At 36.1% G+C, this 21,319-nt stretch overlaps 1 protein-coding gene across 2 annotated transcripts in view; it reads right to left on the bottom strand.

The window, feature by feature from the left end:
* Positions 1-19,334, bottom strand: part of LOC149772990 (uncharacterized) — a 220,275-nt gene extending 200,941 nt beyond the window's left edge. For both annotated transcript variants that reach the window (XM_089946958.1, XM_089946957.1), the window contains exons 1-2: positions 18,938-19,334; positions 10,632-10,701 (exon numbers count right to left, since the gene is read on the bottom strand). In XM_089946958.1, the coding sequence (XP_089803084.1) occupies positions 10,632-10,701; positions 18,938-19,024 (157 nt within the window). In that variant the 5' untranslated portion in view covers positions 19,025-19,334. The remainder of the gene's footprint in view (positions 1-10,631; positions 10,702-18,937) is intronic.
* Positions 19,335-21,319: the final 1,985 nt, after the last annotated feature.

Here is a 21,319-nt window from a genome sequence, read left to right as displayed (position 1 = left end):
TGCACAACATATAAATCAGTAAACTTGCAGAGACAAATGTGTTATTTGGATTACAAAGTCAGCGGGTCATTGCAGATTTTGTTGGTTTTTAACTTTTACTGCAATAAAAGAAAGATCTTAAAGTTCAAGTGTAACTTATTAGAAAGAAGATGAATCAGTATCCTCCTTGATATTTGGATAAATGTGTTCTAGGACGAAATACGATGAAACCTATGATAGTACACATTTGATGAAAGGCAGTAAATTAACTCCCATTTGGTTAAAAAGATTTATTTGGCTTTTTGTATTGGCTTATATGTAATGTGTTGGGCTATAATATTGTTGAGGAGACTGTTAAAAGTACGACTTTAAAAGAAAAATGAACTAATAAAATTATTCTTTGAATGGACAACGCATTTGTTTGTTAATTGTGCATGTTGGTGTATTTGTATGTTCAGAGAAAGAGAGAGAGACAGAGTATGTTGTGCAAGTTGCATTATCCTATTTCAAGCTGAAAAAGTATGAGTCGTATAAAAATTTGTCAGTACATTTTTGACCCCCACATTTTTTATTTGACCCCCAGTTTTGACACCTAGGTTTTTTTGTACCCCCAATTTTACACCCCTGGGGGATACACTGGATGCAGAGATGGTAAACCTTGTGTTCAATTCAAAAGCATTTAAAGTTTACTTAAACTTTAATTAACCTCCTGTACAATTTTTAACTGCAATTCCAAAACCATTAGAGCTCATTTGCTTCTTGATATCTCTCCACTTGACAAAAATCATTTAATAAAAATTCATCTGGGCCAGCCACAGTGATGGCAATCATCTTTCCCACCATGTGAAACTCGAAGTGAACACGTGATGTCCACTAAACGTAAGTGTAGCCCTTCCTGACTTTTCCCCACGAATCTAAATATTCCCTTTTGCTCTTCTTTCTATTTATACTTTTAAAAAGGTTTATTGTCCCTTTCATCATGACACATTTCTTGTTGGACACCATTTTAAAAAAAACAATAATTTGATCATGCAGACATTTTACATCACAAAGTATCCGCAGTTTCATGCATCTGAGGTATCGGGAAAAGTTAGTCTCGTTTCCTGACAAATTCATCTGAGGTATCGGGAAAAGTTAGTCTCGTTTCCTGACAAATTCTTCTAAATATAATACACAGACAAGCGAGTGTACAGATTTTATCGCAAAAAATTCACATTTATGTAATTTGTGCCTTATTCGATAAGCCATTATTTTAAAGGTTATTTTTGTAAGATTTATGGCAAAATCATAAGAGTTAACAGGTGTCCTTGTGTAGCATCTCCTTGCAAAGTGATTTAGGTCCTATTTCCTTCTATATGATATTATTGGTAATAAAAAATGTTTTACACTGTCATTCATCAACAATCAACTGATCATCTGTGACAGCAGTCATGACAGGGAAAGACTAAAATACCAAGATCTGCGTTTATTTTCCATAGCAGTCATGATAGGGAAAGACTAAAATACCAAGATATGGGTTTATTTCTCACAGCAGTCATGATAGGGAAAGACTAAAATACCAAGATATGGGTTTATTTCTCACAGCAGTCATGATAGGGAAAGACTAAAATACCAAGATATGGGTTTATTTCTCACAGCAGTCATGATAGGGAAAAACTAAAATACCAAGATATGGGTTTATTTCTCACAGCAGTCATGATAGGGAAAGACTAAAATACCAAGATCTGCGTTTATTTCCCATAGCAGTCATGGTAGGGAAAGACTAAAATACCAAGATCTGGCTTTATTTCTCACAGCAGTCATGATAGGGAAAGACTAAAATACCAATATATGGGTTTATTTCTCATAGCAGTCATGATAGGGAAAGACTAAAATACCAAGATATGGGTTTATTTCTCACAGCAGTCATGATAGGGAAAGACTAAAATACCAAGATATGGGTTTATTTCTCTCAGCAGTCATGATAGGGAAAGACTAAAATACCAAGATATGGGTTTATTTCTCACAGCAGTCATGATAAGGAAAGACTAAAATACCAAGATCTGTGGTTATTTCTCCCATCCTGTATATTTATCTGCTCTGTATAAGCTCTTTATGTTTGACTCCTGTCAATTATCTGCATACCATAAAGATTCATTAAGTCCAACAACAAACAATATAGACCTTGATCAGCCTTCCCATAATGCACCAGGGTCTATGTTGTCCTGCTGATTATTCCAAACAAAATGCATAGACCCATATTTGCCTGTACATTGTGTGACAGCAGATCTTGGTCTGTGCTGTCTGCAGTTGGATTTCTGAGAAAGTAAACATAAATTCCGCTAATTTTTTCTTCTTAATTGAACTGGAATTTTCAGTAACAAAATGAACGGTCATAAAAAAAAAATGCAAGACAATATCTGAGCTTTAAGCATATGCAATTTAATTCAATGTTTTCTAAATACTTTAATTCCATCAACAAGCAATGTGTCAATTACAGGACTCCAATCACAATAAGACCCATATTTCACAGTGCAAACTGCTTATTGATTTCCTTTCTTCCTATTCAAGCTTGGCAATCTTCCAAACTGTCCTGTTTTTAATGGCACTTGTATTTTCTTTCAACAAAGTTTTCCCCTGAAGGAGTTTCCACTGAATCACTTTAATCAATGAAGCCTTAGCCCTGTATATGCTTGTAAATTGTGCAATTCCAAGTGAAATGAATTCTCAGCTTGGTGTCATCTTATATGTTACAATTTAGAAGAAATTTCCATGTCGATGATTAACAGTCAATACAGCCAACACTTTCAAGACCCTTTTATAAATCTTCTTGTGCAGGTAGTTTGATGTTATTTTCTGAATGTTGTCAAACAGTTGTTATCGATTTTCATTTAAGGCAGACCATCCTTAAAAATGTTCATTTAAGCATCAACAGCAGTGTTAAATACAGAGAACTTGTATAACACCACAGCTTCTTGTGCACCAGTCAGCATCTCCAAAGCAGTGATCAATAAACCCTAAGAAGCAGGTCACAGTGACCTAAAGTTATTGCATGACACACTTTCAGCCATTAGGTGAAATATCACTGCAACAAGAGCCTAGGCATAATAAATGTTTGATGACCCTGGAATTAAATGCTCATCTTTGGAGGCTGGATATAATTATCATGCTTCCACTAATGAAGAGTCAATGGATGACAATTCTGAAATTCTATCCAAAATTCAGACTGGAACCAATGGCAGCATCATGTTTCATGCCTGATTCTTACACGAGGTATGACTGCATCTGTATCAGCAGTATTGTCCTAGTCTGTAAAATGCAGCCATATTATGCTGTATTTAATAAAACGTACAAATCCGATACATGATATAAGTATCAAATGGGAGGGGTATTTTTTTCCCATTAGTCATTGCAAACATAAACTTAGTAAAGGCTGATGTTCATGTCTAAGTGTATTTACCATCGAAATATTGACTAAACTTTGTCTTTTTCAAGTCACTGTATGATGTTCGCCTGCATATTAAGTACCCGTCGTCTGACAATTTTCTCATTCTTATTTCTCGTGTTCTTGTTGCAACATCAAGTATGCGGGTATAATTTATGTTGTATTTAGACATTATTTGAGAGGAAAGACATTTGTTAAGATTATTCTGTGGACTATGCCAAGATATTTTTTTGACTTCAATGCAATTATTGTACATTTGGTACAGATTTTAATTTTTGAAAGTCTTAAACATTTTGTTCATCAAATGATATTTTAGCAAATGTACTCATAATATCTTAACATGTCAAAGTTTCAATACTCCAAGTGCACTCAAGTCCTGTTGTTAGTCCAATCTCTACAAGTTTTCAGTGTGCAAGATTCTCACTCAGAAGGTTCTGGGTTAAAATACTGCACTGACCAGCACGAGTCTGCCCCTATGGTGAGCCATAGCTACATTAATAAAATGAAAAAACTTTTTTGTGAGAATATGATGATGTCAAAAGGAAATTAATTTTATCTGATAATATGAAAACCACCCAAAATTCAACGGCAAACTTTACAATTAATTTATTTACTCTGCACTGCTGGTTCTACTTCTGTAATGTTGGTTCACGGTCCTATGCGAGCTTTATGCAGGTCAGTGTGGTGTGCATAAATCTACAATCAACCAACCAAACAACTAAATACAGGTCTATAAACTGTGTGCAAATGTACAAAGTCGCTAAAGTAATACTCAAGTCTAACGGCTTTACGAGGTCAAGTGTTGCATGACATTACCCATGTACACTCAGCACATCTCCGACAACAAGCCCAGGGGCCCTGTATAAACATGATGAAAAGTAGGTGTGGGCTAATCAATGGAAAACCATTTGATACTGTTTGGGGATAGGATGATCAGCAGTCATGAACACAATGAGGTCACAAGGTCCTATTTTTTCTCTGAAAAGTAAGCATGTTGAGGTGGTGGTGGAATGGATGTGTTAAAACGAGGATATACTGTGGTGTTGAAAAAGACCATGGCAGAAGATAGTGCAATACTGTATTATCTGTGCTGCAAACATTACAAATTCTAAATAAATCACAGATTTGTTTCAAAAAGTACTAAAGTAACCTTTCCTGCAAGGCAAACATATGCGTCATACACATGTTGGCATAGTAACTTATTGAAAAATCATACATTTTGTTTGCCAGGAAACTCTTTGCAAAGAAAACTCAGTCTATTCAAATCATCTTGATTACTGAACCAACCGAGTAGTTATGACAGTTCAATACATTTGAAATCTTAAATCCTTGTTTTGTAAACAGCCAAAATGATATCAGCATATATTCAAGGTATGTTCTGAAGGATTGACCTCGAAGTTGTGAATGGTGCTTTTATCTGTTGTGTTTAGGTCAAACTATAAACAATATTTTACATGTCAATCATCACTTGTATCAAAGATATGTCCATAGATGGTCTGTGCCAAATCCTATTATTAGCTCCTGATGATCAACTGAGGAAGGAAAAAACCCAAATATTTAAGGTTCTGTTTGACACAGACTGAATTTTGTATCAGACAAGCGCTTTCAATGTCGAATTAGAAAAAGCAGGTAACTTTATTTTTAGACCAATCTGCATAGAAGTTGCTAATTCTAAGTCGATGAACCATCTCCGACGGCATAGGTGATGTACTAACTTTTTTCTAAATTAAAACATTGGAGACAGTGATTCCTTACAAACAGCAAAAACTTACCAGCCAATGGCTTCTCTCTTAACACCTGTCTTCAGGGTTAGAAGAAAAAAATCGATAACAATCTACCAGTCACTTAAGTACTACAAATCTGCAATAACCTAGAATGAGCTCCTACAAGTCCATCATTTAACGAAATATAAAAGCTGATAAATTACCAAAATTTTATTGCATGAAAGGTTGTTTCCCACAAGTGGTAAGTAATTACAAGCTGAGATGACGGCCCTGATGGCCTACGATGCAGGTCATGGGTTTGAACCCTGTCCAAGTCATACCAAAGACTTGTAACAACAGTACTAACAGCTGCCTCACTTGGCGTTCAGCATTACGAGGTTAGTGTTGGGATGGTCGGCCTGGTGTCAGGATAATGTGACTGGGACAAGATGCTATATATAGACATCACTATAACTGACAGTGTCAGCATCACAGCAATATGACTGAAATATTTTTAAATCTACGTTAAAAATCCAATCACACACACACACACACTGAGACCAGCCTACGTTCCACTTGATGCATACTGATTAATACTAAGCAGCAAGGGCAATGTGACTGTACAAGGGCAATGTGACTGTACAAGCATGATCAAAACAAAGGGAAAACAAAACTATGGAAAGAAAGAAAGCATGGGCTTTCAATGAATAAGGTTGTCACTGTTGTAAAAATAAAATCCTTTTCATTAATGTTAAACAACAATCTACACTGAATCAGCACTTGATCAGGCATGTGACTGGAAAATTCAACTGAATGCTGAAAAATTTTGTTTGTTATTTCAGGTCAGGTCTGTTGTTTCAACCAGATTTATTTTGTAGAATCAGAAAAGATACATTTTTCTCATTTTTGTCTCTGAAGTAAATTTTACACTCAACTTTCATTCTTTCAATAGCAAAAGTTCAAAATTTTCATACAAAAGCTACAAGAATTCATAATCACAATGTATGAACAATGGTGGGTCCACAAGGTAGAACAAAATTTGCCAGCACAAATTGATGACATATATCAGGGTCTACAGAGTTTATTTGTGACAGTATATGCAAGAGATATGTTATAAATAATCATTAATGCTCACGGACATTACGATTACATACCACATACTCACAAAGTCAAACATCACCTACACTGATCAGCATAAAGTGTAAGCAGGTCATGGTCAATTCTGGGATTTGTGTTACTGAGTATTCCTAAAAAAAGAACTGGATTAGACATAGATCTGCCAGCACAGCATCTTGGTCTGTGTGGTTTGCAGTTGGACTAAAGTTATAAGTAAGTATACAGTTATCTAGCTCTGATTGACATAAATGATGTACACTGCACACATGTCTGAATTGTGAATTGAGAATCATCTCAGACTTGAGAGCTACATCAACGTAATGAATGGTTAAGGAAGACTGTATTCCCCTGGTGTTAATGCTACAACACTGCACTGCAAATAAATTAGTCATGCAGCTTAGCATGACCTAAACGCAAATACGTTTCCGACTACAATTATTGTATATATTCACAAGACGAATCAAACTACAAACAAGAAAGATCATGATCTGCAGTAGCATAATGCGCCTGCAGATCAGGTTCTATGTTGTTCTACTAATTATTCCTAACAAACTGCAGACCCAGATCTGTTGACACATTATGCAATGGCAGATCTGGGTATGTGCAGTTTGCCATTGGACTAGACTTGTAAGCGAGTGCATATGGTAATAATCATACTATGCAGCCATAATGTTACCTGCACCATCCATAAGTGACAGCCATTATGTTACAGTATTACAAATTTAAAAACTAAACAGCCCAGTGGCTGGTATTCCAGACATGCAACAGGAAGAGTGTAGGTGCAAATCCTACCATAGGAGTAGTGTGGGTCAGTAACAGTAGTATGGCATTTTACTCCGATTGCCTCAGCATTAAATAACCTATCTGTGATGCTATGCCATACAACAGCAAACCAAACGATGTCATTTTGTGAAACTACATTGTAATTTGTTCTGTTTAAAACTCAATGAAATAAATAAGGTCATAACAAACAAGGCAGGTAGCATTAACAAGGATTTTGGAAAAAAATTTATAAATTGTCTAGGAATGGCTAAATTTGTAATTTATGTGCAATGTTGATGCACAAGTGATTAAATACACAAGGAATATTCAAATTTGGTGGCGTCATCAAAATGCACACATTAACTCATTAACCCCTGGAGGTTCAAGTCATTTTCACATGAAATCCGAGTTGGAAACATTTTGTGAGCTATTTCTGAACACATCCCAATAGACTTCCAAATGATTTCGCATTAACCTAATGCCTAGTTGTATTAGATACATCATTTTTCATTGGCTTTTTTGCTCGCGCATAAGCAGAAGGGTAAAAGTTCTTCATTTTTTTGCTTAACTGACCCATCATTTTAGTATCAAGACCAATCAATTCCAAATGCCCCTCTTATCCTCCTTTTTGCAAAGGTTCATCTGTCTGTGCACAGTTCATACTGGTCTGCCTCAGAGCCAAGGCCAAAAAGTATAAAATCCAAACGCAAAATCGAATTTTGACCAGGGGCAAATTTTGGGTGGAAAAAAATTGGGTCCAAAAAATTAAGTTTTTCCCTCTGTATTTTGTAGTGCAACTAAAACATCCAGATTATTTGGTATCATTGTAGAGCTATATCTGTCTGCCTTTCTATAATACCACCCACTTTAGTGTCTCATACATAACCTTGACGCTACAGAGCTCGGTAGTAGGCTACTATCTCCTGCCATGTAAACACGGTGGCAGGGGTTAACGAGTTAATAGAAAAGAACAAAAATTGATTCAGAACAAAACCATACTTGTGTAACCAGAGCGGCAGTGGTGAACTGAAGATCATTATAGCAGAAGCAACTTTACATATGTGGCACATGGATCTAAATTGAAAATCACATTTCATGTCGGATTAAAAAGGATAAAAAGTTGTGATGATACAGAGTTTTGATAAGGATCACAGTCAGAACTTTTCTAAATGATATTTCTTTCTGCAGTTTCCCTCTTACGATTAGACAGGTGGTTTTTTTTCTTTATATACATTACCTGAGCGTGAGGAATAGAAAATGACAGATGACGGTCTATTACGGATGTAATCAAAGATGCACTGGAACTTACCAGTCCTCTATACAAAAACACTGCGTATTATCTTTGGTTTCTTCCATACAAAAACCACAAATGTATAGCCAAGGTGGCTATTTTTTAATTAATAAATAGCCAAGGTGGCCATTTTTTAATTAATAAATATGAATCTATCATGTGATGGGGTGAAATGACGCTGCTTTGTGTCATCTGACCCACTCAATTTAATACCATTTTATTTATCTGTTATTTTTGGGAAAATACATAGGAAACAAAAATTCTTAATCAAGTCAAACATTTTATTAATTTTTTAATGTTCTGAATACCCAGATAAATTCAAGCAGTTTTACTAAAGAATCATAAATTTTCCTTAAATTCAAAATCTATTTTGATGATAAAACCAAACTTTTTCTCAAAATCAAGGATTTGTTCAAGTTGTACAAACTGCGTATATAAAACCTGAAGTATATCTACCAATTAATTTGAAGAAAAAAATCAAAAACTACTTTCAGTTAGCAATATATTTCTTAGCTTGAAAAGTTAAAAGGCTACATACAACTTTATTGTGAAAGAACTGTGCTGTTTTGTTTGCTTTTTTAAACCCAAAATAGGGAAATCACTCTGCTGTTGACATCCAAATTTTCTTGCTTGGCAGTAAAGGCCAAGGTTTCTCCAATTGTGTACTGGCAGTTTTAAGATGGCCTTACGTGATCAGCAGGTTCTAGACATGCAGTGGCACTACAGAACAGAAAAAAATCTTTAATGCTGTTATTGATTATTCCAAATCCAGCCATAATGCCCCTGATCTAGCTACTCCTGAAGAATCTACTGAACAGGAAGCATAACCCATTTGTCAATGACAATTTGGGTGACAAATAAAGAAAATTGGCACCATTACTTTTCTCTCAAACTATTCAATGCAAGACAGCGCCTGGTGTTAATGCAATTTCAAGAGTCTAGGGAAGCTACTCAAGGAGTCCTTCATTTCACTAACAATATTAGTGTCATGGATGGGCAATCCCTAAAATAAAGATTTCTGACCAAACAAAAGTACTCTCTTACATATCCAGTCCAAACAACATAGCTCCCGATTTGTCGTAGTATAATGCACAAGTAGATCAAGATCTACACTGTTTATTCTACTGGTTACTCGTAACAAACTACACTAACCCAGATCTACCAGCACATTATGTGACTGCATATTTGGGTGAATGAAGTTTGCAGCTGAACTGACCTATAAGCAAGTGTTATTTCAAGTTCCATTCATGTTGAGTATTTTAAGCTGGTTGAAACACCTGAATGCAAGACCTGTCACTAACAAATACAACTAGGGAGATCTAAACCTGTCTGGCATTTTGTCTTGCTCATGGTGTGAAGCTTATCACAAGGTCCAAGTTCTAACTGAATTGCCAGTGTTAACACATAATCTGGGCTTTTGTCCTGGTTAAGTGTTCGATTATGATTTTAAATGACTGACAATAAATAATCATGAGTTTTCTTCATTTAACTATACAACAATCTTCATGAATACATTTGATTGACAGCTTCCAGTTAATATAGGTTTCTGTTCTTTAATACAAGCCAAAAAATATGACTGGTGACAAATGTACAAGCTTTGCTCCACTTTACAGGTTACAAGCAATTCAACTGATACCACGTAAATGCAAATGACATTGTCAATGTAAAAATATAGAAATATTTCCAGCCATAGTTCAGCATTGGAGTTGCCCAACTGATCAAGGCAAATAAAAATATGTTCCAGGCAAGTGAAAGCTATAACAGTTTATCCATCCAGCCAAATCACTATTCAGGTGCTATCGATAAGTATATTAAATGGGGAAAGTATATAAAAACTGTATCTCAATTTATATTCCAAACAATTTTACCTTCAATTACTTCATACTAATTAGAAGATTTCTGTAAATTAAAAATTAACGTAAATCCCTGCTATGATCGGTAGGTTAGTGTTTTTATTCCAATCACACATTTGCCGTTCAAACATGTGGCATAATAAATATTTCTTTACTGTCAGTATTTAATATGAAAAAATTCTCAGGAAACCTAAAACTGCTCCTTGTACTATTCATTCTCCATCAGCCTAATGGCAAAATGTAAAGACTGATTACTGCTCTTCAAAACCAAATTAAACCAATCAATCTTTTACTGACTGTTTGTGGTATTGCTGAATGTATATTACTGTCCTAGTGTTTATTCATCAGCTTTCCATGAAAAGAGGCCCAATGGACACTCCCAGACTCGGGGTTAAATTTCTAGGCAGTCGTCTATGGCAGTACCCCATCCCCGTTACAAAGAAAAATGTTATTTGTTTGCAAAACCATGAAAATCTACTGGCAATGCAGAATGGAAAACTTACCCTGATTAATATCTTTATTCTCTGGATTTTCATCATCAGACTCTGTACCCGAGTCGTGGTCATCATCATTCTGTAGGAAGAAAATGACAGTATCATCTACATGTCCACTGCATAAAATAAAATTCTTTAAACAAATTTTATTGCTGTAAAGAAAAATAACAGGAAACTGAGCAAAAAATAAGTCTGAATGTTAAAATCCCAGGTCAACTGAAACAAGATAAACTACTGGTCATTATTTTTCTGGACATCACAGAATGGCAGTGGCTCACTGATAATCAGATTCGTAACCAGAAAGTGTGGATTCAATTCAAACGGACAGTCGGCTACTGTGGCGTAACCTTCAAAATGTTTATGTGCGGTACAACTGCAAAACTACGACCCATTCTCAAAATTTTACCACCCAAAAATATCTTGACTAATGAAGTTTTAAATGACGACATTCCAATTCTTTTAAACTAATAGTCTGCTCGTGTCTTTTCATTGCTTTCCAAATGTGAATACCCTTTTTGACTGCGAAAAATGGCATTACTCCCCTCCCACAACTCTTTTTCACTGCTTTCATTCCAAATGTGAATACCCTTTTTGACTGTGAAAAATGGCATTACTCCCCTCCCACAACTCTTTTCATTGCTTTCATTCCAAATGTGAATACCCTTTTTGACTGTGAAAAATGGCATTACTCCCCTCCCACAACTCTTTTCACTGCTTTCATTCCAAATGTGAATACCCTTTTTGACTGTGAAAAATGGCGTCAGTCCCCTCCCACAACTATGTGTAATGTTGCTTTCCAAATGTGAATACCCTTATTGACTGTGAAAAATGGTGTCAGTCCCCTCCCACAACTATGTGTAATGTTGCTTTCCAAATGTGAATACCTTTTGACTGTGAAAAATGGCATTACTCCCCTCCCACAACTGTTTTCAGTGCTTTCATTCCAAATGCAAATACCCTTTTTGACTGTGAAAAATGGCATCACACCCCTATCACAACTACGTGTAATGTTACTTGGAAGTGACAAAATGTTGCCAACAAACAGATACCACTTTGTTATCAGCAAAATTCATGGTTTAATAACATGAAATAATCGCAGCTTTAACTGATTGTATACTGTGTATACTCGCTTTACATGTCTGGTTCGACTCAAAACAACGCAGACCCTGATCTGAAAATGTTTAATGTTCTGGCAGATCATATTCCAAGTTATCTGATCTAGTGATTACTCTTACCAAATACCAGAGACCCAGATCTGCTGGCATATTATACACAGAAGAAGATCTTGTTCTGTAGACCTTGCATTTGGACTCTACTTGTAAGTGTATACAGTAGTTGGTAAACGTTTATCTCTTAGTCTAGAAAAAAGACAATGAACTGTTTGTTTGCATGAACATTCAATGATAACAACAGTGTGTAGTTCTTATCCTGAAACACCTGAATTGGTAAACAGACAGCAGGTAGCAACAGCTGATATTTACCAATACACATGAGTACTGTGCAGTATACAAACAACATAAACGACAAGATGTTAAAGTTAAAATTGTCATATTCTCTCCTTACATAAAATAGAAAAAGGATATGATCAGATATTTTGCAGCATGAATGTGTAGCACATCATTGTATACCCTGTCCACTTGATATTCAAAATAACAATGTTAACCCTGATCTGTCAGTGTATAATGTAATGCACAATCTGGGTATATGCTACTTGAAACTGTACACATATTATGCACAATGAAACAAGGTGCATGAAGTAGACAGGAAATAACATCTGATCAATTATACCAGAGCAGTGAAAAGATCAGAGCGGTGATACCATTTCCTACATTTTACAGGGACAAGTAGCATAAAAGCATTTCCTACATTTGACAAGGATTAGTAGCTATGATATCATTTCCTACATTTGACAGGGATTAGTAGCTATGATATCATTTCCTACATTTGACAGGGATTAGTAGCTATGATATCATTTCCTACATTTGACAGGGAGTAGTAGCTATGATATCATTTCCTACATTTGACAGGGAGTAGTAGCTATGATATCATTTCATACATTTGACAGGGATTAGTAGCTATGATATCATTTCCTACATTTGACAGGGACTAGTAGCTATGATACCATTTCATACACTTGACAGGGAGTAGTAGCTATGATACCATTTCCTACATTTGACAGGGAGTAGTAGCTATGATATCATTTCCTACATTTGACAGGGAGAAGTAGCTATGATATCATTTCATACATTTGACAGGGATTAGTAGCTATGATACCATTTCCTACATTTGACAGGGAGTAGTAGCTATGATACCATTTGATACATTTGACAGGGAGTAGTAGCTATGATACCATTTCCTACATTTGACAGGGAGTAGTAGCTATGATATCATTTCCTACATTTGACAGGGAGTAGTAGCTATGATATCATTTCCTACATTTGACAGGGAGTAGTAGCTATGATACCATTTCCTACATTTGACAGGGAGTAGTAGCTATGATATCATTTCCTACATTTGATAGGGAGTAGTAGCTATGATATCATTTCCTACATCTGATAGGGAGTAGTAGCTATGATACCATTTCCTACATTTGACAGGGAGTAGTAGCTATGATACCATTTCCTACATTTGACAGGGAGTAGTAGCTATGATACCATTTCCTACATTTGACAGGGAGTAGTAGCTATGATACCATTTCCTAAATTTGACAGGGACTAGTAGCTATGATATCATTTCCTACATTTGACAGGGAGAAGTAGCTATGATATCATTTCATACATTTGACATGAACAAGTTGCCATAAAACTTGTTTCGAACCTTAATTGATATATCTCTAACCAATTCAACTTTTCATACCTACAAATAAAATAACATACACAAGTAAGTTAAGTTTCTAAATAAACAACAATAAACAATACTATATTTTCGCACGTTTTTCAATGGCAAAAACATATTCCCTAAACATACAGAAATATTCCATTCAGTGTTCCAAAACATGCAAACACACGAAAACTCCAAGCCAAGGCAACTAAATATTAAATAGCTCATCTCTACGTTCCACGGCAAAGCAATCACACTGTACATGTACATTAATTTATGAAAACCACATTACTTGCCAAGTTTGTTTCAGTCCACAAGAAAATGCAAACATACTGATAAATACAACTTCACACATGAAGCAAAAGAATCGGCCTAGTTTTTATACCTTACCATGATCTACCGCACATGAAAATCTGCCTAAATAAATTCATACTCGTCACAGAGTCTGTTAATAAATAAAAACAAACAATAATAAATATGATAGACAGATCTAGGTTGTAATTTTCCACATCAATGTAGCATTTTGGTTTAACTATCATGCAAACATTGTACGTACATGTACCTCTGTCCCCCTATAATGATCAGAAATCAGGATTCGTCAAGTTTTTGGGACTTTGAGATGCAAAGACTGCAGATAGTAAAGGTTGTAATGTATATTGTCTGAAGGTGGTTGAGTTGAAGTTCTGTCCTAAAATTACAAGCACAACCAATTAATCGATCCCTGTATATAAAATGATTAAGTCGCAGGCATAATGTTTCAAACAATAGGTAACAAATATAAATATGGTGACCAAATTATTCCATAAACACTTTCAATATACAAGTCATTAATTGTTTTATTATTGCGTGAAAAATGAAAAAGATTATAATTATGAGAATGTTAAATTATTAACGACTTCAAAATGACAAGTGGCACATGTCCTGCAGTATAACAGCTACCGCTGTGATACCACTACCTGCACCATGACCCCCGATCATCTTGGGTAGGGCTCTGGAACAGAAAACTTGTTTGCTATTTGGACAGGTCTTGCATTGACCAAGCCAAAAGATAAAGGGTGAAGTGTAAGTGTTCATAAACTAGGTATAACAGTAAAAGAGCCAAAAAAAGGAAAGAGACAAAACTGAAATGTAAATGACCAGTCCACACCCTGCCTACATGAAAAACCAGTTCAACTTAAGGCACCCAACTCCAGTCACCAGCTTGAAATGTTGATAATAGTGAAAGGCACCCTCCCCTGGGCAGCAATGCAATAGATTCAACTCAAGGCTACATCAGCAAAAGTACTTTTCACCACCAAAAACAACTTGATTAACACATGTCGATAAAGACAACAAACATTGCTCCAAAAATGAAGACATCTGAAGAGAGCTATGAGAGAACCTCAAGGATGAAAACCATGATCCTGATTTTCAATGATTGGAGACAATGGGGCTAAACTGGACAGGAAGAAGCACAAATACAGAAGTTGGAAGTTGCTAAGGGTATGACTGCCATTTTTGAAATAATGGCGTTCTGAACTCCATATCCTTAAGCAGTACTACAACAAAACTTATGAATAATACCCCATATCAAGTCTGACTGAAGTAGTGGTGCTCATGGCAATTTAGCACAACCTTCACCAGTTCACAATTAAACAAACAGGTCATATAAAGTGCTTTGAACAGCCTGCTTGGTTTTGTATGAAATAGCGTTTTGTTTCAGTATGGACTTTGCTTATGACAGGAACAATATGCTAATAACTTTAGACTACACTTCAAATCTATATTTCTTGTGCATTATTAGTCAAATTTTCAACAACTTCTTAAAGTTTTCAATAAGTACCTTTATGACTAAAATTTAACTTTCTCCAAATTACTCTGTTCATCACTGCATAAACAGGGAAACAAGTACAAGAAAAACCATTAATTCAGTGCACCACTATCTGGTATCCACCTGTGTCACATATCATTTGATGCACCCAACTACACCACTATCTGGTATCTATCTGTGTCACATATCATTTCATTTGATGCACCCAACTACACCATATATCTGGTATCTATCTGTGTCACATATCATTTGATGCACCCAACTACATCACATATTGTTTTATTTATTCATTTCTGGTTTTTCAAAGTACACAATTAAAAGAAATCAATTTAATAAAAATGATATTATTTTGTATGTTTTAACAGTTTTTTTTAATCCCTCGAAAAAATTTAATAAGCTTTGGGGACAATTTAAGTTCAATAACATACTCAAAAAATTTCATTAGATAAATCCAACTTTCTCCAAATTGAAGTGGATTTTAAGGCAAACGTTAAATTCAAGAAATTTTAAAGGTCTGATGAACCATATGGTTACCACAAGCTTGGACTAATAATAAATCTAAATAATGAAGTTTAATCTGCACCACTATAACCTTTGACCTTCAAGTGCTTCAAAAAAAAAGTAGGTAAACCTTTGTTTCCATGGCTATACATTCAAATGCAGAAAGTGTGGGTTCCCACCCAGCAACATTCAAATGCAGTAAGTGCGGGTTCCCACCTAGCATTTGTAAAAAAAAATACACTTGCCAACAATACTTGTGTACAAGATCATATTGCAAAAAGCATCTGCCAATGCAATAATGTGGCAACAGATCTGGAGCTATACAGTTAATTAGGACTGTTGTGTTGTTTGTTGTTGTTTGTCTGTTGAGTCGACGTGGACCACTCTAGTCATCTGAAGGTTGGAGGGTCTGGTTCTGTTCTGTGCGTGCGCAGGTGGCTGATGAGGCCAATCCTTGCAAGGAATGTTCATTTGCATACGGGATAAGGGGTAAGTAGGACATCTCCAGGAGGGTTGATGGCATGCACTTTTCTGGCTTGCCTCTTCAGCTCTGCAGCTGCTGTCCTGCTAGATTCACACAACTTAGAGCCTTTGTGCATGGAGGAACGCCAAGTGACTAGATTGCTTGCTGTCTGCTCCCAGGAATCAGGGTTTATGTTGAACACTTTCAATGCAGCTTTCAGATTGTCTTTGCAGCATTTCTTCTGACCTCTGAAAGATCAATGTCCTTGCTGAACTTGCCACAGAAGAGTCCCTCAGGCAGCCAGTGGTCTGGCATGCATACAATATTTCCCGCCCAGCATAGCTAGGGCTGCATACAGAATGGTGTAGATGCTGGAAAGACCTGAAGTACCTCAGTGTCTAGAACTTTGTCACTTGATGTTGAGGATTTTCCTGACACTAGTGGTGTAAAAGTGGTTCAGCTTCCTGAAGTGTGGCATAGGTACACTGTCCACATTTCACATGCGTAAAGTAGTGTGGGGAGCACAACTGCCCTGTAGACCTTTAGTTTGGTCTCGATGCTGATGCCTCATCTATTCCTGACATTGGTATAGTCTGCTGAACATTGCACTGGTTCTGAAAATGTGGAGGTTAACCTCGTCATCAATAGTGACGTTCTGTGACAATGTGCTGCCAAGGTAGATGAAGTGGTTCACTATGTTGAGTTGACGGTGATGTTCGGCTCAAGATTGGGCTTTCCAGGGCCAGTTGATGCAGGACTAGTCTTCTTGGTACTGATGGTGAGACCAAAGCTTGTATAGGAGCTCAAAAACTTGTGAACACTGTGTTGCAGGTCGGCTTCTGAGCCAGCATTGAGAGCACATCAGTGGAACACAAAGACCATGATCCGCTGGCACTTTATGCACTGACAGATCTGGGAACATGCAGTCAGTTAGAACTAAACAGCAGAAACATGGAGCAGAATTTTATGAACTGCTGTACAAGTCTAACTTTTTTCTTCAGTTGGGTCGATCTACTTGCACATGAGCAGATGTAGTATCTATCGTATATAGTTGCTTCTGAGGCAAATTGCACAGACCCAGAACTGCCATCACATAATAAGCCATCAGATCTGGGTCTGTGCAGTTTGTTTGGAGTGATCAGTAGAACAAACAACATAACCATGATCTGCATGATCTGTTACAGCAGATCAGTCTTTGCTGTTCTCAGTTTGATTTGACTTATAAGCAAGTATACACAGTACTTCCAGGTTTCTTTTTATAGAATCATCTTCTGAGTAGCTGCATGTTTTTACTTAAGCAGAGGAATAGTAACGGACATAAAATATACAAAAATCTGAAAAATATATTAATTTCAACCTAAAGTATAAAAAAGGACAACAAACATGAAATATTATTGTTAATATACTGAAATTAACTCTTGCTAAGTAAAAATGATTTTCTTTGAATATAAAGTGGCCTTTCATACATTGTAATAAAAACTGAAGAAAAGGGAATTCAAGCAACCTCAGAAGTTCTAGACAGAAATTCATACCAACACACTGTAGTAGCTTTTCGATCTTCTGATAAATGTCTTGCCAGAAAACTCTCTGACCAGAGCGTCAATTTTTCTTTCAAATAAGGAAAATACCATATATATATATGTATTGCTCCTAACAAGCTCCACAGAACCAAATCTGCAGGTGCATTATGCAACAGCAGATCTGGATCTGTGCAATTTGCAGTTATTACTTACAAGTGACTAAATATGGTATTCATAATTTTGAAAATTAACGAGTACTAAGCAATTATACCACACATAGCTGTTTTAAACTTGTTGAGCCAAATGTACTTGTTTGCTGTTGTCAACACGTACTTTGGAAGGTACTGATAGGTGATTATAACTTGTCTTTTTTTTATCTTAGTAAAAGTGTCACCAAATATTTTACCGTAGCTTAAACCTTTAGACTATGCTTTGTGTTTGCTTCACACAGGACTTGCGAAACGGTGGTAGAAAACAATCAAAGCGTTGAAGATTTAATATCTGCCCAGGACATGTAGGCTGACTGTCTTTGGGAAAGGCACTTAGTTCCTATTTTCTTCACATGCTATAGCCAACAAAATACAAAATCATACTGGAATTGTTTTTTTCTACTTTACTAGACAATAAATGTATATATACCACAACTACTGAAATCTTTGCATGTTCTTTACTTGTCAACTTGTGTTAAAAGGCAAAGTGCACCGCTTGATCCTGTATCGACCTCTGTTGTATACTTCTGTAACATTTCAGCAAGCTCAGCTATGTAATAAAATAGGCATGGATCACTAAACAGGCTCTACCAGTGAACTATGATGTAACCTGAGAGTTCCAGCACCTGCCAGGTAAAATCACACGCATTTTTTTTGTTAAATTTTTTATATTCTTCAATCAAAGAGCCTGAATGAACAAAAGGTCACTAACACCATAGTTTGATAAATAAAAACATTGTTTAAATCCCTTTCTTTAAATTGAACCACTCTGCCAACCAAAAGCATCATTATCAAGAGAAATGTACAATACTCTGATACAAGTCAAGTAAATCATTCATTTGATATGTGTAGGTTTTTATTTTTATCCCATTTTACTTATTTTGCATCTTGGCAAACATGATTATTTTAAACATTTCACATCTTTTAAGATGAAAATGTCCGTTCATGTATCGTGCTAACAGCGAGCGTTATGCATAATACTGCTATCTTACCTCCTGTATGGCAGGTCGTACTTCGTTCAGAGTTTGCGACTTGAGCTTATTTGTGAGAAATCTGAGCATATTTCCCCTTGAAGTCATCCACACGCATCCACGGTAAATCCGACACGTACTGCACTTCTGTGTTATCTACTGTTACCGCAACTACATAACACACCCCGGGTAGAAATTAAGCCGGTCAGAGCCTTTGTACTCCCAATCAACCGTGACTTGCAGTGGGCCGAAGCCTTAGCCCTGTGGTAGCTTGGCATTCGATACCGGAGTGGAAAAATTCACTCTTATGTCCTTGCGCCCTGAATAAATTTCAGGAATCCACCCCTAATGTTTATCATCAAATGACAGAACGTCCGCTTCCTTTCATTTTCACTTACACAATGTGTACATTCCTACCACATGCACTGTCATTCCAGCGTATCGCGTATTTCTAGTAGTGGGCGATTACATTATTACAGGGGTTGAAGGCTAGTAGAATTCGGTCAAGTTCCTGCTACATCTTAAAACAAAATCATTTTCATGTCATATATGTTTTGAAAACTACTCTCTTCCTACTAGAAATTGCACAAATTAGAAGCAGGCTATGATTATAGTTAAAGATACAAATATTACCAGTCCGTTCTACAATAGCGTGATCCTGATCTATCGCTAAAAATGATACCAACCCAGCAAACACAAACCTGATTGGTTAATCGTAACGGCTCATAATAGAGGCTGTGGGTTTGGCAACTTGCCAGTTTAGGAGTCCAATACTCGTGAAAACTAACGGATTCAGCATTATTTTATACAACGTGTGAGATAGACGAACTGGAAACATCACTAATGCTTCTCTTCAATCCATTTATAGATGTTATTCAGTGTTTTGTCATTCAACCAAGGCCGGATTAAGGTAGCAGTAGGCTTGGAGCAATTTCAAAAGCAGATAACTGCATTACGATGCCTGCTGCGAATAAAGGGGGTCCTGGGGCAACCTCTACGTTTGCTGTCTTTAATCCGGACATGCATTCATCTAACAATTCACTCACCAATGCAGTGAACTGTATCTGATCCAGCCCAAAACTGAAAATACCAGCAACTGTAGCTGCAATAATAATAATAATAATAATAATACGGGTAAAATGAAATGCAGAAAAAAAGCAGTAAGAACGACGAAACCGTAATATATGACATATATTATTATTCTAAGTATTATTATTCTATATTATTATTATTATTGTTTTTGTTTGACCAGTCTTATCATCATCATCATCATCATCATCATCATCATCACCATCATCGATGTTGTTAGATTTTTGGTAAATTATGAAGTAAAAGAACTTGTTACGTTTCAGGTTGACCGTGACCAAAATCACACAGACATATGGAATAGTTGTTGGTCAAATAATTACTTTGTAGACCACGAAAAGATTTATGCATTAAGCAACTCCTTTTAATAGTGAATACGACATGACAGTTACTAAATGGCGGAAATCTTCCTATTTTGAGAACAAATATATGTGCATGCTTTGCAGCCATTTAGGGCACATCCATATGTGGGAATTTTTAAAATATTCCAAGTTTACAACTCTCACTAGGCTAATGGAAAAGTATTTAGCTTTTAAGATGCAGTTGTGATTTCATTTTTGCAAGAGCGGAGCAAAATACGTGTGTACTGGGAGCAAAAAGTTATTTTGGCATGCACGCACATACATATTCGAAGCGACACGTTTATAATGTTCACACATGCATATAGTAACAGATGCGTTTAACATGCACCCACATACATGCTCTAAGAGATAAATTTAGCATGCACACACATACATACTCTGAGATACATTTAAGAGTTTAACGTTGTTTTTTTTCTGAGTTGATCGTGGTATAAACTGTCAGTTGCCGACTCACACAGCAAATGACGCCCGAAGGGCGTTATGTAAGCTGTGTGACTCGGCAACTGACAGTTTATACCACGATCAACTCAGAAAAAAAAACTTTAAACTCTCATGATTGAAATTTCAATTATTCATTATGTTATTTTGTTTACATCATTAAAAAAAACAGAACTCTTAATTGAGTGTAGTAATACATGTTTGGGGTTTTCTGTTACGTAGCTATTTATAGCACTTGCGATTGTCGTGCTTAGTCATAATAAGGTCATCATTATACTAGTCCTTCAACCAATGAAAGCCAAATTTATTCAATTATTTTTTTATAAAAATTGTTAGAATGTTCTTTTCCTTAATGTTTACTTCGCGTCTGCCTTCACTGGCAGTGTTTATCTTATGCTGTACACGTGACTCTATTTATAGAAGTGGGTATTCTTTGAAAAGTAGTTCTTCTTACAGTATACAGAAATAAACTCATTCATTTTGATCACGTGGTAACATTCTGACCAATGGAAATGTT

Source organism: Sinohyriopsis cumingii, unplaced genomic scaffold (genome assembly GCF_028554795.1).
Source record: "Sinohyriopsis cumingii isolate HCF-2022 unplaced genomic scaffold, ASM2855479v2 utg000938l, whole genome shotgun sequence".
NCBI classification, from domain to species: domain Eukaryota; kingdom Metazoa; phylum Mollusca; class Bivalvia; order Unionida; family Unionidae; genus Sinohyriopsis; species Sinohyriopsis cumingii.
The sequence above is the reverse complement of the archived record's forward strand: the minus strand, read 5'-3'. Positions and strand labels throughout refer to the sequence as shown.